This window comes from Puma concolor, chromosome B1 (assembly GCF_028749965.1).
Source record: "Puma concolor isolate L17-30 chromosome B1, mPumCon1.1.hap2, whole genome shotgun sequence".
In the NCBI taxonomy this organism is placed as follows: Eukaryota; Metazoa; Chordata; class Mammalia; order Carnivora; family Felidae; genus Puma; species Puma concolor.
This window is the reverse complement of record NC_141670.1, coordinates 131,987,831-132,012,806: the sequence shown is the minus strand read 5'-3', so window position 1 is coordinate 132,012,806 and position 24,976 is coordinate 131,987,831. Positions and strand designations below refer to the sequence as shown.

Sequence of the window (24,976 nt, the reverse complement as noted above, 5' to 3'; positions counted from 1 at the left end):
TGTATAAAATGCGCATACATCTGCAGTATTTGTTTTATATATATTATGTGTATATGTAATATATAATATATATGCATATAATATATGTGTTATATTATGCATTCTAGACCACATTTGAAAGAAGGCAACCAGAATGGTAAAGTATAATAAACTAACCATGATTAGAATTATTGAAGCATGAGCTGAATAGCGACATCTGTCAGATTTCAAAATGGAAGAGGACAGTAGTAGGAGCAATAGAGATTCAGTCGTTAGGTTGGAATTCTGACACTCTATGTGTTCCTTTTATTTAATTATTTATATTTCATTTAATTATTAATATTCATGAAAGTAGTTCTTTTGTCCTTATCCTAAACTAGCCATTGTATTATTTTGCTCAGGCTGTCATAACAAAGTGTCATGGACCGAGTGGCTTAAACAACAGAAATTTATTTTTGCATAGTCTGGAAGCTAGATGTTTAAGTTCAAGGTGTCTGCAGGGTTGATTTCTTCTACGTTCTCTCCTTAGTGTGTACATGGCTGTCTTCTCTCTGTGTCTACATAAGATCTCTCCTTGGTTTTTGTCTGTGTCCTGTTATTTTCTTCCTATAAGGACACCAGTCATGTTGGATTAGGGTCCACTATGATGACCTGATTTTAACTTTATTACCTCTTTAAAGACCTTATCTCCAAATACAGTCACATTGAATACAGTCACATTGTAAGTACTAGGGTTAGGACTTGTGGGGCGAGGCTCACTTCAGCCAATAATAGCCACTAGATAATATTTTCATATTTATTAAAATAAATAAATACTTTATCCATAAATGTCCTACTCTGCAGTCAGGAGGGGTTTATGAATGCATGTTTCCTGTTCAACAGTCAAGAAAACCGTTGGCTGTTTCAGTTTGCATTTGATGTTCCAAGGATACATTTTTGCCTGCCACAAACATTCCATTGGTTCGACTATAGTAATAAAATAGGTAACCTTGCAAACTGAATTTACATTGTTCTGTTTTTCCCTATCATAGGTCAGGTTTCAATTTAATTCTAGAAAATATTTGTGCAATATAAGAAATTGTGAAAAGAACTGTTCAAAGGCTGAGGCAAGAAATAAATTAAGGTTAAATTAGTTAAAAATATACAAATTCAAAGAACAGAATTTTATAATAAAGTTGATAACGGTCCAAACATGTGTCACAAGATGAAAGGTTCCTATTGGTACACAAAAGTACCAGAATTTGGATAATGTGAGATAAGCCTGACTCAATATAGTGTTGTTTTTTTACATTTTATAGTTTTGTCCAAAATTTCTAGGATATGGTTATTTTCATATTTATTTCTGTATTTTTTTCTCTAATTAGTTTTACTTAAGGGCATTAACTATTTGTATGCAGTTCCTTCATATCTTTAAAAAAGATGCCTGAGATGATACTATCCTTGCATAATATGTTTGCACAAGTTATTTTTAATTTAAATTATTTTAAATTGCTTCTAATTAATTTGAAAGTCTTGGCTTGGTGCTTTTGCCAGTTCTTTCTCATCCATACACACTTTTACTCTATTTGCTGTTATTTTGATCTACTGAGAATTGTGTTTCATTTTGACAAAGAGAGTAAGTAAATGCAGACTGTTGAATGCTCTTCTGAATGCTCTGCCTGCAGTATTACTTTGTTTTTGCTTTCCCTAGCCTTCCACTCCCAGTGACAAGGGGCACTCACCATTTCTCACTTCATTTATTTCAGTAGTATTGCCAGGGATTTGGCCTGCTTTCGTTCCTGTACTTAGATGTTGCCAGGCCACTTGCAGAACATATAAAGCTGATCATGTTGCTTGCTTCTTTGTAAAATGATTGATAGAGTATCCTCACTAACTTCAAAATTACATACTAATGTTTTAGAGTTACTTAGAAGGTACTTCAGGTGTTGAGAAAAGATGTATCTCCATTCTTCAACTCCTTACGTCTTTTCTAGACCCAGCCACACTGATATATTTGAATTTCTCAAGATATATGACATTTTCTTATATCTCATTGCCTTTTAGCACACTCTTTTCTATGCTTTGCTAGTGTCTTTTCTTTTCCCCAGTGCCTCCATTTTTCTTCAATCTCTATCATTCATCAGACAGAGATTTATGGAGTTCCTCCATTGTGTCTGGAACTATGCTAAGAAACAGGGAGTGGACAAGATAGCAGTTGTCCTGCTCTTCCAGTCACAGTGATTACTTTACCTGGCTGGCTTCTTTGGTAGTACTTTTTATATGGTGTTCATTCCTTACTACACTAAATTATATTCATGGCAAATATTTTATCTTTTGTTTTCATCAGTCTCATACCTACTACAGTGCCTGGAAATGATATAGTTCAGTGAATGCTACTAGTGGAATCAATATGTATCCTGCTTTTGTTCAGTGTGTTTATTTATAGTCATGATGCAATGACTTGTGTTTTATCTGCTTATTTTCGATTCTGGACTAATATTTCATAAGAAGAGCCTTTTATAAGCACTGGATTAAGGATGCTAATTCGTAAAAAGTATTGAGAGATTGACTAAAACTAGTATGTGATACCTAAATGTATGTATTGTTGGCTGGTATATTTATCAACCAGAGAAACAGAACCTTACGTGCTTCTTGGGGGTGGGGGTGGGGGTGGTGGGCGCTGACTAGGCCAGGAAGGGAAGGCTGGAACTTTTGACATGGGTAGAATTTTGCCTTCATTAAGAAGCCTCAACTACTTTTAAGGCTTTTCAGTGATTGAATCATGCCTACCCAGATTACCTATGACAGTCTCCCTTACTTGAAGTCAGCTGTAGTGGGTTGTAATCATATCTACAGAATATCTTCACAACACATATACATTCCACAGAAACATGCATTTTTGTCATTTATATTCACTGATCTACTCAAGCACCTATAAACAGTGCTGGGCAAGAAGAATCAACAGCAATTGATTACAAATAAATATGAAAAAATAATATTTTTTCTAAATTATATATTTTCCTTTGCCGTAGATAAATGTATGTAATAGTGGGTTCATCCTGACACTCAACACACATTCTGTGGAGCAAGAGGGAAATAGTTGTTGTAAATCATTTTGAAATACAGAGCTTGGAACTCAAAACATTTTTGTGAGTCACAGCTGTGCTGTGTTGTGAGGCAAATTGCTTAAAGCTTACACAGTTTTCCTAGGGTAAAGAATTCAGATATAAGAATACTATTGAATAGAAACACAATTGGAAAAGATAAACTATTAAACTTACTCTTCAGAACACATGATAGGTATTTAAATAAAGAGCAACAGGAAGCATTGTCAGTAGCATGGTGGGGTCAGGCAAATTGATTGAATTCTGGTTTTGCTACTCCCAATCTGTCTGACCTTGAACACTGTAAAATCAGGATAATAATATTACCCCATACAATTTTTCCGAGTGGTCAGGATGATACTGTGACTTTAATGCATATTTAGTAGTAATGCATTAATGCATAGTATGTATTATATGTAACTAATGTGTAGTTAGAAGGATGCCTACTACATAATGATATTTAAGCATTTGTTAAATAAATGTTACCCTTTTGCTGGGTTAAGCTTCACCAGTGGGTTGTTCTGTGGTAAATACATAGACCCTGGATATTTGGACAGGAAAGGGGAAGGTGAACACTTTTTCAAGTCAAAAACAAATGCTTTTCTTTTACACCTGTAATTTGTTCATTGATAGTAAACAGTTGTGGTGAATTGGCGTGGTGATTTCAAATGTAGTTACGTTATGAGTTAATTATGATGGTTATGAGTTAATTATGATCTAGCCATATTCAGTAATTTTAATGTTCTAATTTTGCATTGAAGAGAAAAATGTCTCTCCTAGAAATCTTTGGCACTTGTGTGAACATTTAAAAAATATGTTGCTTTTCCATATTTAAAATTTGGGAAATTGATTTTAAAATTGATTTTATAAATTAAAGACCAAACAAAGATAGAAGTTCAGTAATTAAATGAAATAGTTTTGATTTATCAAACTGGAGAAAAGAGTAAAACAATTTCAGTATTTAGGTTTTGCATCTCAGTTTATTATGGGTCTTAAAGAAATGTTTTGTACAATACAGTTGATATTAGAGAGTCATTTCATATAATAGCATATTTTTTGTGGTGTCATAAAAAGTTACGTGCAAAGTCAGACTACTCAATTTTAAACCTAGAAATGATTTCTACTTTGACATAAGATTTTTATATTTCTGATGCAGAGGTTCCAGTAGTTTTGATCATTTTTGATGTTCAGATACTTATAACTACCCAGGAGTAAATGGGAGTAGTGCTGAGGAGCAAATCCTAGCATAAGTAATTCTTGTCACTCTCAAACACTTTCTTTCATTTTAAAACTCCTATTTGTGGGGCCACTGTTTGTGGGATCAAGCCTGGTGTCGAGCTCTGTGCTGACCACATGAAGCCTGCTTGGGATTCTCTATCTCCCTCTTTCTCTGCCCCTCCCCTGCTTGTGCTCATGTTCTCTCTCTCCATGTTTCAAAATAAATGAGTAAACTAAACAAACAAAAACCTTCCTATTTGTATAACTCATATTCAAATGTTAGTTTCTTATGTCCAAGTCATTGTTTTTGTAGTTGTGGGTGGTTGTGACAATGGACTTCCTCCAGATGCAGTTCAAGCATTTCTCCATGAGACCCTCTCAGAATGGCCTGATTAGTGACCCTAATATTGTTAAGAAAATCTCCATCTGTGTAGAAAGAAACGGGACTTTAATTTTTCAGTCAGGCTGACTCTGACATTTCCAAGTAACAGAAGCCCGTGATGGAATTTTCTATGGTTCATGCAATATAGTTAAACAAAGATTCTTTTCACAGAAGATCAAATTTAGCATGTTAATTTATAGGTTGGTGCCTCAAATTATTATCTGCATCTTTGGTTGGAAGTAACAGTGGAAAATTATCGATTTCTCAACTCATGGATGCTGGAAACTTACTTGAATATGCAATGCCTTGGCATGTCTTACGTTTTTTAAGTTGTATTATGAAATAATTATCTGCTGTTGCCTAAATTTAACTTTTAAAAAATTTATAAGTGAATAATATTTGCTATACATGATTGAAACTATATAAGTACAATTAAATAATGCGAATAATCAAAAGTTGGGAGTTCCTGTTTGTTTCACTCTCTACTTTTTTATAAAGCCACAGTTTTTCCCATCATGAGAGTTCGGTCTGAATAGTGAAACATTTGCTTTTGTTTTTTAATTTTAGTGAGAGAGAGAGAGCATGAGTGGGAGAGAGGGGCAGAAGGAGGGAGGGAGGGAGGGAGGAAGAAAGAGAGAGAGAGAATGAGAAAGAATTTCAGGCAGGCTCCATGCCCAGTAGTGAGCCCAACATGAATCTAGAACCCATGATCCTGGTATCATGACTTGAGCCAAAATCAAGAGTCAGATGCTTAACTGACTGAGCCACCCAAGCACCCATGGAGGTCTTTTTTAAACTTGAAATTTCCTTTTAATCTGTATAATCAAGTTTATTTTAATGGCAAATATAATGTTTTCCCCTTTAGTCCTATTTATATAATTCTTCAAAAATAATTTATGTGTTTGTGTCATTGTAAAAATGAACATAATTAAATTATTATACAGAGTAGTTCAAATTGTGACCATTGTTATATGAGTTTCTGATTTCCTTTTTGTATGGACCATAATTTTGAAGAATATATCTTGCTTTGTCAGAATATAATGATCACATAAATATCCATTACTCTATAGGTTCTCAGAAATTGTTTCTCTTCTCAGTGACATACTGCTAAGGTTTCCTTTATTTATTTTTTTCTTTCTACCTCAGAATGATATAGAGCCTAGGTATATTCATTGTTTTGAAAAATCTGTACTTCCCTTTTATTATTCCATTCACTTTTTTTAGGCCTTAACTGATTTAAAAAATATATTGGAATATAATTGACATATAATATTGTATTAGTTTGAGGCATATAACATAATGATTCAGTAATTCTGTACATTACTCATTGCTCATCACACATTATCCATACAACATCCTTCATCATACGACTTGATCACAATACTATTAACTATATTCCCTCTGCTATACTTTTATCTCCATGACTTATTTATTTTATTATTGCAAGTTTGTACCTCTTAATCCCCTTTATCTATTTTGCCCAACCTCCTACTGACCTCCCCTCTGGCAACCACCAGTTTGTTCTCTGTATTTATGAGTCTGTTTTGCTTTTTTGTTTGCTCTTTTTGTTTTTATTTGTTTGGTTATTTATTTTGTTTTCTAGATTCCACATATAAGTGAAATCATGGTATTTATCTTTCTCTTTTGACTTCATTTAGTATAATACCTCTAGGTCCATTTATGTTGTTGTGCCTGGCAAAAACTCATTCTTTTTTATGGGTGTGTAATATACCAGCGTGTTTATGTGTTTGTGTGTGTATTTCACACCTTTTTTTTTTTTTTTTTTTGTCTGTTGATAGGCACTTGAATTGGCTGTCATAAAAATGATACTTTTTTTGGTTATCATAAATAATGCTGAAATAAGTGTGAATATATCTTTTTGAATTATTGCTTTTTCTTTCTTTGTATAAATACCTAGTAGTAGAATTATTGGATCATAGTATTTCAATTTTTTTTTTTTCAGGAACCTCCATACTGTTTTCTCCAGTGGTTGCAACAATTTATATTCCAAAAACAGTGTATGATGGTTCCCTTTTTTCCACCTCCTCACCAGCACTTGTTATTTCTTGTCTTTTTTTTCTTATTTTTTTTTTATTTTTTTTTTCAACGTTTATTTATTTTTGGGACAGAGAGAGACAGAGCATGAACGGGGGAGGGGCAGAGAGAGAGGGAGACACAGAATCGGAAACAGGCTCCAGGCTCCGAGCCATCAGCCCAGAGCCTGACGCGGGGCTCGAACTCACGGACCACGAGATCGTGACCTGGCTGAAGTCGGACGCTTAACCGACTGCGCCGCCCAGGCGCCCCTCTTGTCTTTTTGATAGTAGTCATTCTGACTGGTGTGAGGTGATATCTCTAATTAGTGATGTTGAGCATCTTTTCATGTGTCTGTTGCCATCTGTATGTCTTCTTTGGAAAACTGTCCGTTCAGTTCCTCTGCCCATCTTCTTCTTTTCTTCTTCTTCTTTTTTTTTTATGTTTATTCTTGAGAGAGAGAGAGAGAGAGGGTGTGAGTGAGGGAGGGTCAGAGAGAGAGAGAGGGAGACACAGAATCTGAAGCAGGCTCCAGGCCCTGAGCTGTCAGCACAGAGCCCGATGGAGGGGTTGAACCCACGAACTGTGAGATCGTGACCTTAGCCGAAGTCAGACGCTTAACTGACCCTGGTGCCCCTCCTCTGCCCGTTTCCTAATTGGATTGTTTGGGTTTTTGGGTGTTGCGTTGTGTAAGTATATATCATGTATACTAACCCCTTATTGGATATATCATTTACAAATATCTTCTCCACTCACTTTTTTGAAGTTATAATTTCTCTATTCTTTAATGGCTTAACTGGCATTTATTACACTAATTCTTGTATTTAGTGTGAATGAAATATAAAGGTATTAAAAACTTGAATGTAATTTAATTTCTGCTAAATATAAGAGCTTTGCCATTTACATTGATTTCCTAACCATGTATCTTTAGACCAGTGTAGTGTCACTTTTATTATATAATAATTAATGGAGCTTATTTTTCATTGACTTAGTTATTCATTATTTTTTAACCTCAATATCTATGAGAGTGCTATAACTTGTTCCAGCCTCTAGATAATAAAAACTAAGTATTGATACTAATAATTACCTTGTGTAAACAAATGCTCCCTATTTTTAAAAATTTTTCTTGTTCACCTACAGTCTTTTCCCTGCTCACTTGTCTCTTTTCATTTTTAAAGATAATTTAGCTCTATTTTCCCTCATAGAGATCTAGATAAATCCTTTTACTTAATCTGGTAAGCAGCTTACTGTTCTAACACTTGAAATATTTCTAAAAGAATTCAAAGATTTATTAAAATTATTTCTTTCTTGCCCACAGTAGAATCCTACCATTAAGCATATTTCTTGGAACATACAAGTTAGTTCAGTAAATATTTATTGAATAACTGAGTGGCATACCAGAGGAATTAATTAGTTTTATATATATATATATATATATACACACACACACACACACACACACACATGTATATATATGTATATGTACACACACACATATATATATACATACATATATTTTACTAGCAGTATTTAAGACAACAGGGAAAATTTTATTTTTTTATTCATTTATTTTTTTAATATATGAAATTTATTGTCAAATTGGTTTCCATACAACACCCAGTGCTCATCCCAACAGGTGCCCTCCTCAATACCCATCACCCCCTCCCTCCCACCCCCCATCAGCCTTCAGTTTGTTCTCAGTTTTTTTTTTTTTTTTAAATTTTTTTTTTTTTTCAACGTTTATTTATTTTTGGGACAGAGAGAGACAGAGCTTGAACGGGGAAGGGGCAGAGAGAGAGGGAGACACAGAATCGGAAACAGGCTCCAGGCTCTGAGCCATCAGCCCAGAGCCCGACGCGGGGCTCGAACTCACGGACCGCGAGATCGTGACCTGGCTGAAGTCGGACGCTTAACCGACTGCGCCACCCAGGCGCCCCTGTTCTCAGTTTTTAAGAGTCTCTTATGCTTTGGCTCTCTCCCACTCTAACCTCTTTTTTTCCCTTCCCCTCCCCCATGGGTTCCTGTTAAGTTTCTCAGGATCCACATAAGAGTGAAAATATATGGTATCTGTCTTTCTCTGTATGACTTATTTCACTTAGCATAACACTCTCCAGTTCCATCCACATTGCTACAATGGGCCATATTTCATTCTTGCTCATTTCCACTTAGTACTCCATTGTGTGTATAAACCACAATTTCTTTATCCATTCATCAGTTGATGGACATTTAGGCTCTTTCCATAATTTGGCTATTGTTGAGAGTGCTGCTATAAACATTGGGGTACAAGTGCCCCTATGCATCAGTATCCTGTATCCCTTGGGTAAATTCCTAGCAGTGCTACTGCTGGGTCATAGGGTAGGTCTATTTTTAATTTTCTGAGGAACCTCCACAGTGTTTTCCAGAGTGGCTGCACCACTTTGCATTCCCACCAATAGTGCAAGAGGCTTCCTGTTTCTCCACATCCTGTCCAGCATCTATAGTCTCCTGATTTGTTCATTTTGGCCACTCTGACTGGCGTGAGGTGATATCTGAATGTGGTTTTGATTTGTATTTCCCTGATGCAACAGGGAAAATTTTAAATGTAGTAGATTTTTCTTCTCCCAACTATGTTGGAATTGTTTGATGTAGACTCAAAACACATGCTAAGAGTAAATTAAATTTAAAAAAAAAGAGAGAGAGAGAAGAGTAGAAGAAACAAAAATCTGTTTGATGGCATTAGAGAGACAAAGAAAGCAGCTCCTCCCACACATACTTTGACACATACTCGATACTAATGTTTGTATCTTGAGTGCCACATAATTGCTTGAGATTCAGTTCTGCTTTTGGCGGTCATCTAGTTTATATCTCAGACTCCACCCCTGTGTGGATTAGTAATTCAGCAAATATTTTTAGCGGAAGGTGAAGAACATTAAGATCTGTTCATATACTTCTTTCTCTTTGAGATCATAGTCCCACACTTCTTGGCAGACTTGTATGACCTTAATTGTATTGTTGCCTTCTCTTTCATTAATGTGGCTATCATCTTTAGTATTTGCCTCTCTCTGTATTGGGGAAAGGGTTTAATTTATTGTTTGCCACTTATTGAAGTGAGTACTTAGATCAGAAATTATTGATCTTTCATTTATAATCAATTCAAATACCACTTACATCACTAGAAGATTTCATTTCTTTGCTACACTTCTCATTTCCACCATCAAATTCCTTCCTTAGATTATCCATTTTTGTAAAGTGTCACATGAGTTCATCACTGGGAGAAAAGGAAGCAATGGGACTACATACTTTGAGACTTGGGCTTAAATTGAGTAGCAGATGCATCATGACCAGTTATTGATAGACTTTGAAAAAAGTGATGTGTTTGTCTAATCATGATGCACATTTCTTATTTGTACTCAAAGTACATGCTCAGAGTAAGTAGAGACTATTTGTGTAGTGATTTGTGGATCAAAGGGCTGCTAGAGAAATTCATAGTTTGTACAGTTATACACAGTATTGATATATCACGCGAACTGAAATGTGAGCCATTTTTGAGAATTCTGGTGTTACTTAACTAAACCATGTAACTGAAATTTGTGCTTATCAGAATCATGTAAAGCATGAATTTACAGCTTTATTGCATTAATTATCAGTAAAATTTAAATTAAAGTGACAATGTGATACCACTATATACACTTATAGGAATAGCTGTGGTAGGCAGAATTCTAAGATGACACGTGACTCTAACCCTTGCATGATTCCTTCCACTGGGAAGATGGGACATCACTACTGCAATTATATTATATTCCATGGCAAGAGAGACTTTGTAGATGTACTTATGATTACTAACCAGTTGACTTTGAGTTAATCAAAAAGGCGATAATCTGTATGGGCCTAACCTAACGAGCTTTTGAAAAGCAGAGTATATTTTCCCCAGTTGTTAGCAGCAGAAGAGATCAGAGCATGAGAGAAATTTGATGCATGAGAGGGTTTTAATGTGAAGGATATTCTTCATTGCTGAGATAGACAAGCCACTGACCACTGACCTATCAGAAGCTTCTAGGAGTTCAGACTGATCCCTGGCCAATAGCCAGCTAGGTAAAGGAGACATGAGTCCAACTACCTCAATAAAGTAAATTTTGCTAACAATGTCATTAATCTCAAAAATGGATTCTTCCCCAGAAACCTAAGAGCACAGCCTGGCTGTGAACCTGACATTGGCCTTGTGGGAACTTAACTCTTGAGTGGGAATTATGTAACAAAGTTTAGGTCTTTCTTCGTAATCTGTATACCTAATCAGAGAACTCAACTGAGTTCACTGGACTTCTTACTTACAGAATTATGAGATAATAAATGGGTGCTGTTTTAAGCTGCTAAATTTGTGTTAATTTTTCATGCAGCAATAAAAAATTCGTACAGTAGTAAAATTTTAAAAAACTGGCAAAAGTTAAGTGTTGATACAGATGTGGAACAACTGAAACTCTTCTGTTTTGGGGAATGCAAATTAGTCCAATCAGTTCAGAAAAACGTTTGGCAATATCTACTAGAGGTGAAGGTGGGACATATGAACATATCCCAAGAGCAGTTGCTAGATATTTTTCAACACAATTTTATTTTTGCAATAAAATAAAAAAAGAAAAAAGAAAAAAAAAACATAGAGGTATGTTTATAGACATTTCAAAATAGCCTCAGAGCAGAGCAGTTCTAAATGTCCATCACCAATAAAATGCATAAATATATTTTGTAAATTCATTCAGTGCAATGCTACACAGCTATGAGAATGAACAAATACTGCTACACATGAATGGGTCTTATAGATGTATATTGAGTGAAATAAGCCACATGTAAAATAGTACACACACAGAAGAGGATGATTTCCTTCATGCTAAGGTCAGAAATAGACCAACCTAATATATGGTTATTTAAGTAATAATAATGGTTAAGTTTGGGGGCTGCGATAGTGATTGGGAAGAGGTACCACAGGGAGTTTTAGGGTTCTGGTAATGCTTTACTTATTGATCATAATGCTGATTAAACAGTTGTGTTCATTTTGGAAAGATTCATTTAACTGTATATGATTTATGCACTTCTTATTCTTCAATGAAAAGCTTTTTTTAAAAAAGGGCTATAGGGGCGCCCGGGTGGCGCAGTCGGTTAAGCGTCCGACTTCAGCCAGGTCACGATCTCGCGGTCCGTGAGTTCGAGCCCCGCGTCAGGCTCTGGGCTGATGGCTCAGAGCCTGGAGCCTGGTTCCGATTCTGTGTCTCCCTCTCTCTCTGCCCCTCCCCCGTTCATGCTCTGTCTCTCTCTGTCCCAAAAATAAATAAAACGTTGAAAAAAAAATTAAAAAAAAATAAAAATAAAAAAGGGCTATAAAGTATTGGCAGCACCTTTTCTCCTGTCTGGCTTAAAAAAAGAAAAATTACCTAAGGTCATTCAGCTAGTGAGTGGAAAGACTCAGAGTGGAAAATGATAATGAGAGATCATTTAATGGTAATTAATGTTTTAGTTAAATTATATCTTTCATTTGACTGAAAATTTAAAAAAAAACAGAAAAAGGGAACGTGGAATAGTCAATAAATAATTTTGACATTTACAATTAATTTTTTTAATAAAACAGTTTGCCGGGAGGATTCATACCACTCTGTAGTCTCATGTGCTGCTGTGGTCCTTACTCCTATGGAACCAACCATAGAAATGAAGAAAAGAGAAGAACTAAAATTTCCTGAACCTTCCAAACAGTAAGTTATTTGTTTAATGCTTTAGAACTTTGTAAAACAAGTTAGATGACTGATCAGAATTGGATTGCTCAGAAATTATGATTTATAATGAATGTGTTAATGCTAGTATATCGAAAGGACAGAAATAATTTTGTATGATATTTAAAAAGTCAATCTATCCTTTATTGTGTCAGTGAATAACTTCTGCATCTTCTGCCTTCATCTGTTTGAGCTATATTCCATTCAAGTTTCGTTTTGTTACCTTAGGGACATGAAGCATTTTATTTCTTTAACACAGGTGATGGTGGATACACTGTTCTTGGATGGCTTATTTTATAGTTGTAGGCTTTGGTTGTGTAAAATGTGATCAATTCTTAATATAAACTTACTAGCTTAAAGTTGGCTTGCATTTTTATAAGGAATGAAAGTTATTAAGTATTTTAAATAAATTACTCTAAATGAAAATTTGCACTAATGCTTCTACATTTTTACTATGTAAGTTTCACTTAAATTTAGATTTGGTCTTATATTGAATAAATGATACATTTTTTTTCTTACAGAGAGAATTAAATTCATGGTAAGAAATGTAAACTACATGCACTTGACATATCAAATAAGCTAGGATATTTCCAGGTATGCATTATATAAATGAAAAGGGAAAGCTGACTGATATTTTCCAATAAAACTAGTGCCATTCCCACTTTAAGGTCTCAGACTGGGGACTAGGTGATGGATGGTGTTGCTATGTAATCTGGCTGACCACCACATGAGCCAGGTAGTACCTTGAAGCACCTACTGTTTTCCCCATTGGTTTACACTGTATCACACTTGTTTTGTTTCTGATGCGTTTCTACTGGATGAGTTCCTGAGGACAGAGTTTCCTGGAACATGATAGTGCCTGATACTCTTTGTGAAATCAATTAGAAAATCCTTTAATGTTACATTCAATAATGTTGAATTTAAATGGAGCAATGTATATATTTGATAGCATGAAGATAGGCAGTATTAATATTCTCATTATAAAGAAATACTAACCAATTCAGGAAGTAATGATTGTAATTCAGTTTTAATACAATCTAAAAGTGAAAACAACTTAACTGCTCTTAATATAGTCTAATTTTTAGGTTCCAATTTTTTGTCTAATAGGAGGAAAATTACATCTCATGTATGCCAGTGGAATTATATTAGAAAACTCAAGTGCATTTTCTGCAATATCTGAATGAGTTTACATAAGTTACCTATATATTTATAAATAGGATCTTAAATTCTTTTAATTATGTTTTAGTGATTTTGCTTAAAGCTGGGGATAGTGTTATTTGCTTACATAAAATACCCTTTTTTTCCAGTCTTCAGCTACTTCATAAATATTCATTCTTCTTTATTCTGACATAAAGCAGACTATTAACTGTCTCTCTCTCTCTTTTTTTTTTTTTTTGTCCTTTTCTGTTACCCTGCATTCACTCTGATGCTCCTTTGTATTATCTGAATCTACTTTCTTATTAAACATTCTCACTTAACAATATCATTCATTCATTCATTCATTCATTCACATAGCTTTGTTACTGTTTTTGTTTTCCTGAGTCAGAGAGTCCTTCGTTAAAATCTTAATTCTGCTACGATATATATTAGATGGAAATTGGGGACATTTTACTTAAACTCTCTGTGCTTTCCTTTCTTCATCTGTTAATTGGGGTGATATCACCATCCTTTTGCAGTCATTGTATTATGTGAAGTCATATTGGTAAAGGACTCAAAATCTAAAAATCCATAGAAGTATTAGTCATGTTATCCCTTCTATAGCTTCAATTGTCAACATTATCAATGACTTACAAATGCGTATTCTTCTTCTGAAGGCTTTTCTGAATGCAGGTGTAATATTTAAAGTTGTTGACCCGAGTAGGTATTCTACTGAATCTTATAGTAAGTATACCTAAAACCAAATTAATGACATCTATAAGCCCTTAAACATTGATTCTTTCTGACTTCTATATTTATGTATAACCATTTTTTTCCTTTTCTGAAAAATCTCATTATGTTTTCTCTCTCACATCTCACATTCAATTACTTATTGGTTTCTTGATTAATGTCTACATTATATTAATACCCTTTTTGCTGACCAGGAAGGCAGATATACCACAAAATTTTTTCTAATATTGTATATTCAATTGTGATCCTAATGAAGACATTCAAATAGTGGCCATTGTATCAAACGGAGATTACATATGCCCTTCATACTTCAAACTGCTATTTTGAGAATTAATTGATACATATGAATATATGACAAAAAGACAACATAAATGCAGAGGCATAGTAATTAATTCAAAACTCTCATTTGCTAATGAGAGCAGCTGCATTGTAAATTGGTTTTAGAAAGATCAAGGGTAGTGATTCGTTTTGGCTCATGTAATTAAAAAAGTATAGAGGTAGAAACTTCCTCCAGTATGTTTGGGTCTGGTACTCAAATAGTGTCATAAAAGTTCATTCTTTCCGTCTGCATCTCTTTGCTTTGCTTTCCTCTGCAGTTTTCATTTTCAAGGAGGGTCCTCTAAAGGTGACATTACTGCCTTCAGCAGCTAGTGGGGCAGATTTTTATCTTTTCAGTAAATCCAGTGGAAAGAGCTTCTCCTTCCCTTTAATCAAAACAAAACAAAAACCAAGATTTGAATGTCACTGGCTTTGACTAGCTTAGTTTATTTGGCATGATTTTGCTGAAACAATTGCTGTGTCTCAGAGTATTTGATGATGTGATTGACTAGAACCAGGTTACATGACAGACTCTGAGGCAAAGTGTGAAGGTGAGAGGGGACGGGTGATTCCATCCTTGAAATATGGATGATGTTGATAAAACAAGGCAGGGATAGATGCTAGGAAGACAAAATAATGGATGTTCAACATAACTAATAATATTATCACCATTAGTTTTACAAGTCAGAATTCTTTATATTTTTCAAACCAAAGATGTTGAAAGACATTAAAATACAATTATGAATACCTTTGTTACTTGTTTTAGGTGTTTATCACATATTTTATTTCATATCAGCTAGCTGTGCTATTGAGGCCATTAGGAATTGAGGCCTTGGGCAGGTTTTTGGTAACTTTCTTAACCACAGTTTATTCCTTTTCAGTGTGGAAGTTACTTTATCTACCTTATAGTGAAAGTCCTGAAGCACAATAAAAAGGAAAGAATATTAAAAAATTTTGTGTTTTTTTACAACAAATATGTTAGGGAAATAACCACATCACATTTTTATAAATGAAGTTACCAAAACCCTTTATGATATTACTTTTGTGTTTTGGGCCTTCTCATTAAGAAATATAATTCACTAATATAATACTGACATATTGGAATGTTGTAAGTTGAGGCATTGTGTTTAGATACCTAGTGTTTTCTTTAAATTCAGGAAGAAATTATTTCTTGAAATAATTTTCCCCTCTATACGGACTTCATATGATAAATTCATAAACCACTGAGTCTTTGAAACATAGGACCCTTTAGAGTCATGTAATTCAGAACTCAGCAAATCTCTTGCTAAGAAGAACTTGCTGAGAACAATTGTTAAGAAGAACATATCCTCTCAGTGTATGGGCTTCAGAATACATAAGATTGTACAGGAGACAGAATATGTATGACAGTTTATTTTTGAGGATGTTATAGTCCAGGTGAAGAATGAAGTCTAGGTGAAAAACACAAACCTAAAAAAGATAAACCTCAGGCAACAGATGCTATTTATCAATGTAAGATACAGGTTTAGGTTAGGTGTATGGTTACTTAAAGTTATGTAAGACATATTGATATATCAGTATAAACTTAGGAAATAAAGCCAGAATATTGGTCATAATTATGGCATTGTGTCGATACATCACTTTAGAATGTAAGAAAAATCTTATGACTGAAATATTTACATTTTAAAATTTTTCATGTGTTTATCAGTTTTTAGACACATTCAACTAGGAAAATATAAGAGTTAGGAATTCCTATAAGGGATAAAGTATAAATTTGTCAGCATAGCAAATAATAGGGAGAAAACATCCAGTCTTTTAGGAAAGAAAGCTATATTCTGAGCACTATAGCGGGAAAGAATTAGAGCTTTTCTCTTGTTGATGTACCTAAAGGTCATCTTAATTCTGAAAATAAGGGTGTTGATTTTACTTTATTTTTTATTTTAGTCTGATAGGTCACTAAATATCATGGAAAGAATACTCTGTAGAAAAATAGAAAAATATTTATGATCCAAAAAGAGGCTATACAATTTTCAAATAATTTGATTATCAACATCATAGTATTAAAAATACGTTTACATAGAGGCACCTGGTGGCTCAGTCAGTTGAGTGTCCAACTTCGGCTCAGGTCATGATCTCACAGTTCATGAGGTCAAGCCCCGCTTTGAGCTCTGTGCTGACAGCTCAGAGCCTGGAGCCTGCTTCAGATTTAGAGATTCTCTCTTCCCTTCCCCTCCTCTCTGTCTCTCTCTCCCTCAAAAGTAAATAAACATTAAAAAATAATAAGAAAAAATATGTCCACATATCCAGAAACTCATAAATTTGTTACTCAAATTTATGCATTTCTTAAATCACAGTTATGTGCAAATGAGTGCTTCAAGAACTGTGTATAAAATTCAAACTCTGGGGGCGCCTGGGTGGCGCAGTCGGTTAAGCGACCGACTTCAGCCAGGTCACGATCTCACGGTCCGTGAGTTCGAGCCCCGCGTCAGGCTCTGGGCTGATGGCTCAGAGCCTGGAGCCTGTTTCCGATTCTGTGTCTCCCTCTCTCTCTGCCCCTCCCCCCTTCATGCTCTGTCTCTCTCTGTCCCAAAAATAAATAAACGTTGAAAAAAAAATTTTTTTTAATTCAAACTCTGAAGAGTACTGCTTCCATGATAGATTATGGATTTTATGTTGCGCTTTCATTAGAAATGTGTTTGTTGCAAATCGTGCACTTTGTATGTAACATGGCTTGATACCTGAAATGAAGAGATTTTATAGCCGTTGTAAATTTAGAAATAAAGAGCTAAAGGAAGAGAGAAATAATTCTATTTTTTTGGTCATCTCCATGTTTTTATTTTATTTTATATAGACAAATCTAAACTTCCTAAGATACTTGATTTATTGTTTCAATTTGTGCAAATGAGGTATTATGTCAACATGCTGTCATTCACTCCAAGTTTCAAGGTCTTCCTGTAATAATGCTTCATGGCCTTGACATGAAGAAGGTTCTTTGAGCTACTTCTGAAGGGACACAGATGCTATCATTCAGTACAGAAGATCTTATTTTTTAAGAATGGCTAAAACTAACCTATTTTATTCTTAGAGGATACTTGACATAAGTTTAAAGTTCTGTCAGCTCTTTTTTATTTATTTTTATCTGAATGAATAATGTATGTATGCTAAATTTGGAAAAGTTTAAGTACTCTCTAATGTCAGAGTTGTTGCACAAACTCTGTAGTTGTACTGGAGACACATCAAAGAATCCTTTTAAAAGCTAATCTCCAGCTTTCTTTTACAAATTTCAGGGGGATATATTTATTTATGATTTCACATAGACATTTATTCATTAATCCATCAAAAATAATTAATTCTTGAGTATTTGTTTTGATCTTTGCACTCTGTTCCAGGCTTGGATCTTAATTAAAAGGCAGGTGTGGTCTCTTATGATAATTTAGAATGTAGTCAGGGAGACACATGCTAATTGATTAATTGCAACAAGAAATGCAAGATTGTGGATATGACAATGGCTATAATGTAGAGGTATATCCTGTAATAAGGGCTTATAATAAGGAGCTTTAACTTAGCCAAGAAGGTGGAGAGAAAACTTCCCTGAGGAGGTGACACAAGCTAAGATCTGAAGGATATTAGTTAACTAAATGAAAAAGCAAAGGAGGACTTTGCCATCAGAGAGAAAAGCTTGAGCAAATGCTCTGTGATGGCTGGGAGCAGGGGGGGATATTGAAAGAAGGTTGGTGGGGATAAAGGAAGCCAAAAACATGTTTTTTTAAGCAGAGCCCAGGTGACACATGGGGACAGTGGTGTTATAGAGCCCGCTTGGGAGAGCAGGTTTGTTATTATTTCTTCCCAGCTCCAGACTCAGGTATCTCACATTGGAAACCTGAAATCAGCTGGAATGTTTTTATTCATTGCCAAAGTCTACAAATAAGGGCTTTTCCCTTCCCCAAGAGAGCTGGCTAGCTATTTAGTAACACACTCCTGATGAAGGACAGGTTGAGTGTTAGTGAAACCAGTTAGGTGATGGCTGACAGTAGCTTGGACTAGGGTGCTGGCACTGGGATGGTGAAATGTGAAAAGAGAACTGAGTCAATTTATATTCCAGAACCTAGGCAAATTCACTAAGGTTATTAAAGCTAAAATTTACAGTATATTATCAAGCACTCACAGCAAGGATAAAGAAGAAATATCTATACTGCTAATTATAATTCTGATTAAAAAAAAGTAATAGTGTGACAGTCTTACCATATTATTGTGAATTAGTAATAGTTTTTAGTCAAGGAAGAGTTTTTATATTCTTTTAATTTATATTGTTATTAATGAAACTATCTAAATGGGAAACATGTATATATACATAAACGTGCTTTGCACAAAATTCCTTTCTGAATCTTTTTCATTGATTCTCACTGGAAATTCATGTAAATATAAATAAATTCCACTTAGGTCCTTGTATAAATATTATGATTCCTTACTAGTAATTTCCCTCTTATATTTGGTCTCTACCTTTTATTACCCTCTTAGTGTCTTAAATCTCTCCCATTTAAAAAAGAAATCAGAGGGGTGCCTGTGTGGCTCAGTCAGTTAAGCGTCAACTTCAGCTCAAGTCATGATCTCACAGCTACTCGGCTCGAGCCCTGCATCGGGCTCTGTGCTGACAGCTCAGAGCCTGGAGCCTGCTTCAGATTCTGTGTCTCCCTCTCTCTCTGCCCCTCCCCCACTCGTGATCTGTTTCTCTCTCTCTCAAAAATAAACATTAAAAAAATTTCTTTTAAAGAAATCAGAAATTGAGGCATGGTGTAAATGGAATCACATAGTATGTGGTCTCTTGTGTAAGGCCTCTGTCACTCATCATGTTTTTGAGGTTCATCCACATTGTTATAGGTGCCATGGTCATGCCCTTTTATTAGTGAGCTGTGTTGCATGGGGTGAATGTGTCACATTTTGATTATTCATTCTGCCCTGTTCTCCTTTGACCACCCTTTCAAACCCACTAAATCACAAAACTACAGGACCTCTGGGTTTGCATGGAGAAGTCATAATGGCCATCCTTATCCAAACCCACCCTTATACTATTCATATCCAATGCTTGGTTCACTGCCCATGAAGAAGTTGCCCAACCCCTGCTTACACATCTCTAATGATAGGTAGCTCATTACTTTACAGGGCAGCTTTTTCTATCTTTGGCCATCCTGGCCTGTTAGAAAACTCTTCTTCATTTTCAAATCTACCTTCCTAATTATTCCCACAAAGGACCCAGTTCTCATTCTGAGGCCATTCAAGGTCCAGCTCCCTCCTCCCCACCACAGGCCTTAGGGATCCAGAAGTCGAAACCTCTACTGGGCAATGTATTGATAATCTTTAACTTATAGGGATAGATTAGCTATTTTTTGGTAGTATATAATATTACATTATATAAATGTATCAGAATGTATCCAATCTTCTGTTAAAGGATGTGTACATGGCTTGCAGTGTTTGCTTTATAAACAGTTCTGCTATGAACATTCATGGGCTCTTAGAGTTGTTGTGAAGTTTCTCTGCAAATATGATGGCAGAGTTGTAAGGCACACATATCTTTTACTTCAACAGACAGTGCCCACACTTAGATAGGCAAAAGTATAAAGCCTTACAAGGCTTATGAGTGTGAACTGGCATCTCATGTGGCTTTGATATACATTGGCTTATGTTTTGTGATGTTGAGCATCTTAGCAAGTTTTTATTGGGCATTTATGTTTCCTATTCCACAAATTGCCCATTTTTTGTCGATTTCTCTATTGGGAAATTTGTATATTTTTTGTGTTTATGTAGAGAAGTTCTTTGTGTGTTATGATTTCCAAAGTTGAATTGCCCTGTGCATTGCAAATCTTCCAGTTTGTGGGGTGTTTTTTTTAAGTTGTGACTTTTAATAAATAATTTTTATTTGGAAAAAGCCCTGAAACTGCAGCATGAACATGATAACTATCAAGTTACTACTCTGAATATAAGACAGCCCTTTTCCCATGTAGGTTTTCAAAACAAATGGCACCAATTTTGTGATTTTGACCGGTTCCAGGGTGGAAACATCTGTTAGAAGAGATGAGTAAAGAGATTTCTCATGGAGAGAGCCTAGGAGTCTCCCCCATAGCTTTTGGGGGATTTGGAGTTGGGAGGAGTAACCTTCTAACCACAAGCCTAATGAAGGGTCTTCAGGAGAATCATTCAGAGTGTTTCACGTGTGTTCTTTGCAGTTGGAAACACAAAGGACAGTTGGCTGATTTATGCCTGAGAAAACTGAAACAGACTGTGAACTGGAATCTGACATCTGACCAGAAAAGCTAGAGGGTTAAGATGGGCTGGCCACCTGGGAAAGCAGTGCCTTCTTGAACTCCCAGAGCTGGTCATGGAGCTCAGGTTTTTGTTACTTATCTGGAGGGTCAGGAAACCTAGGAAATAGAGACAGAGGACACCCATGGATCCTTGGTAAGGGAACTGTGGGAGAGTGGCCCAGAATACCTCTGAAGAGACCACTTGTGTGCCCATTGCGAGGCTCTGGACCCAAGCAAAATCTCTTTAAAACTCTTCTGGCCAACTGAGTACCCTTCTCCTCCACCTCTCACTTGGTGGCAGGAGTACATTGACTGTGCAGCTGAGGAAGCTTAAGTTTTAGGGCCTTCACTTACACTGGAGCCTTCTACAAGGCCCTAGAAGGGATCCTCAAACTTTTCTTCTTCTTACTTATGTGTTATTTAAAAAAAAAAATTAATGTTTTATTTTTGAGACAGAGAGATACAGAGCATCATCAGAGAAGGGACAGAGAGAGAGAAAGAGACACAGAATCCGAAGCAGGCTCCAGGCTCTGAGCTGTCATCACAAAGGTGCTTGAACTCACGAGCTCTGAGATCGTGACCTGAGCCAAAGTCGGACACTCAGCCGACTGAGCCACCCAGGTGTCCCCTGTTATTTTTTAAATAGACTCCACCAGATTGTATAAACTCTAGGCCTCACAAAACCTGGATGTGTCCTTTAGTACCACTGCTCTTAGATCTAGGCAGGCAGAATATTTGCCTTGGGTTCTGCACTTGAGAGAATTGAGTTATGTCCCTTCTCTGACTCTGCCTCTTTCTGCAAGGCATGAGTTTCAAAGAGCCAAGGATTCCCACTCACTAGGGGCCTGTGTATCCACCAGCCACCATGCTAGGATTCCTTGTTCAAAGAGCCATGTGTCCTCCCCTCTAGGGTGTAATACCCATGGCCCACAAGGCTTCAGAGGAGCATCTGATCTCTGGCAGAGGTGGACAGAGCTTAGAAGAGTGGCTGGGGCATTCTCTCTCTGGCCTGTGAGACTGAATATGTGGGAAGAAGCCCAGGGTCAGAAGGAAAGCGGGGCAGGCTAGGTGTATGATGAATTAAGCTCTATCAATTGATATTACTTGTGAGAGGATCCTTCTATTTTTTATGGTCTCTATTCACCTTATTGGAAGATTTGGCCACATCAGTCACTAGTTTCACTGGTTTATTAAATAACAACAACAGCAAAAAATACTCAAGGAAGTTGATTCTTTTCAGACTTCATGTGTTAGTCAAGAACCAGTGGATTTTACCAAATAAATAAATAAAAATCTCCAGAGAAACTATTCCCCTTGATTGAGTGTTGTTATTTCATTTTTCTGCAGTTTATTGCTCCTTAGTGAGTCATAATATCTGGTCTCTTGTGCAGACAATTTGTCAAGCCATGAAATTGTATTGTAACATTTGCATCTGGTTTGACAATCTATCTTTATACATTGAACACACAATTGCTATTATTCAGATAAATTGGGACAGCCTGATAAGATGACTGAGGTGTTTCAGTTCACCAGTGCAATACAGTACCATTGTACTCTTCATAGTGCAATGTAAATACAATTTATCAGATCGCTGAAAAAGACTACAGGGGCATCACCATTGTTGTGAAAGTAGCTCTTATGCAGGGGTAAAAAGCAAGGATGCCAACTTCCAACTACCCCTGCTAACATCATCCCATGGAAAAATTCTGTTTTCAGGTAAATGAAATATTTCATTTGAATTTATCCTATAATGTAGATATTAGCATAACTTATTTAATAACACTATAAACAAATGCTATATTATTCAATATTAATTTACTATTTTTCCCCTTCCAGGGAAGATAGACTAGTAGAAAAATGAAAAGCTTGGAAATCTAATGTATTTATATTCAATACTAATTTTATCGAATTCAAGGACCCTCATGGAAAACATAAGCACACTAGCACCTGCTTTGTAAGGTTGTGTTAATTATTCAGTATTTCAGTGTAATAATTCTGGGCACAAAGAAGAAAAACAATAAAAAGTAACTGATTTAATATATCTTGTGTGAAAAAGTTGGGGATGAGAGTAGAGGATGGGGAGCTATAAAAATATATGATATTATATGGAATTTATGATTTTAGATATTTCCTGAAGTTCACTTAATCATTACATGTGATTATCTGCTTATTTTTAAAATAAGTGATATAGTTTTTCATCTGGATTTGATAATATCTTTTATAAAAATACTGCCTTTTAAAAATCTTCTGTAATATGTAGGATATTAATAATAGGTATTCAAAAATAGTGGAAAATTTGATTTTTTTATTCGTTTTTGAAATAAAATACATTGTCTTTGATTTAGAATGTAGAGCCAACCATTATAGTTGTCTGAAATTATCAAGTTGAAAATAGAGTTAAGTTTGATTAATGAATAACCATTGTTAATATTAACATAGTAAATATTTGAATAGGAGTAATTTTTGAACATGTCACATGGAATTCAAACAGTAATTTTATCATACATATTGAAAAGAAAGATCTCTGAACTATGAGTCTGGAAACTTGCCTCCCATGTCTGGAACAGGGCAAGGTTGTGTTTCTAAACTATAGTTATCTTTAAAACAAACATTGGCGATAACAAATTTCACGGAGAATTTTGAGGAGTTAAACAATGAGAAAGCAGGTTGTAAAATGTGAAAGAGCCCACTTTTCTTCTTTGCTTTTTAGAGGAATCTATATTCACATTCATGAATATTCTCAAATCTCTCTGAATTATAGGATCAATGTGATAGGAAAATCAAGGTATTTGTGGAATAATGAAGTCCCATGCACTTCTATAATATTTGCACACCTCTCATGTTACTTACTCCCCCAAAATATAATTGCCTATATTTTGTGTGCTCACCAGACATTGAAGACTGATATTCTTTGAAGATAGATATTTTCCATAAATCTTTTCTGGTTTTGTTTTTGTTCGTTAAATCCTGTACTTAGCAGGATTCAGCAAAGTTTTATACATTGTAGGCATTGAATTATCATTTGTTGAATCTGTAAATATATTGTTTAAAATAATGTATTTGTCAATTCAATAGTACTTAATACAGTTCATTTTAAGAGTCATGTAGTGTTCTTAGCTTTACAAATATTAACTCATTGAGTTCTCCCTTTATGTGCTATTATTATCTTCAGGTTACAACTGTCAAAACTAGGGCACACAAAGATAAAGTAACTTACCCAAGATGACCCTTTTAAAAAGAAATAAATTATACTTTCTTTTCAGTTACTTTCATTACTAAATGTTGAACCTGACACACTAGGCAGTCATTTTTTTAACCTCATATTCTTTGTATAGATAGACATTTACAACCTAAAAAATATGGATGCCATAGTAAACCAATAATGGGAAAGATGATTAGCATTTGCAAATCAGAATAAACACAACTAAAGTAACAAAATTTGTCACTGTTGATTATCACAATTAATCAGTGCCTCTTCGTCTGTGCATACATTTCTCCTCAAATGAACCAAGAAGGAAAGAAAACTTTTTAATGTTTTTGTCCTACTAAGTGTACTTAACCTTACTAGCTACTTGTTAACACTTTTTTTGTTAGCTTCTTTCTTTTTTTCATTTCTTTGGAAAATAACTTTTATTAAGATCATATCAATAAAGTTAGGATTACACATTTTGTCAAAGAAGAAAGAGTAACATACAGATTTAGACAGAGAATATAAGATGGTGAAATAAAACAAGGGGATTTCCCCTCAATGTCTCCAGTTAAAACATCACATACTTTAAGAGATATCATAATATAACACATCACAAGATTATTAAAAGAATTTACATACTTAGATACTCTTTTAAAAATTTAGTTACTGAATGATTTTTACTTTTTTACAGAAGTCAGCTTAGTATTTTCTCTGTAATTTGGACCAGAAATAAGGTCTTGTTAATAGTCCTGCCTGGATCTGAAAGGGATAATGAAGGGCCTACAAGGAAGAGACGTATAAAGATGAATACAGTAAAAGGAAGATATGTATAAAGATGATTATGGTAAAAGGATGGGTTTTAGGGGTGCTTGGGT

At 35.1% G+C, this 24,976-nt stretch overlaps 1 protein-coding gene across 7 annotated transcripts in view; it reads left to right on the top strand.

The window, feature by feature from the left end:
• CCSER1 (coiled-coil serine rich protein 1) overlaps positions 1-24,976 on the top strand; it is a 1,329,329-nt gene that overhangs the window by 293,071 nt on the left and 1,011,282 nt on the right. For all 7 annotated transcript variants that reach the window (XR_015250351.1, XM_086704581.1, XM_086704578.1 and 4 more), the window contains one exon: positions 12,290-12,410. Coding sequence is in view for 6 of the 7 variants with exons in the window: in XM_086704581.1 (XP_086560707.1) it covers positions 12,290-12,410 (121 nt within the window). In the remaining variant the exon portion in view is untranslated. The remainder of the gene's footprint in view (positions 1-12,289; positions 12,411-24,976) is intronic.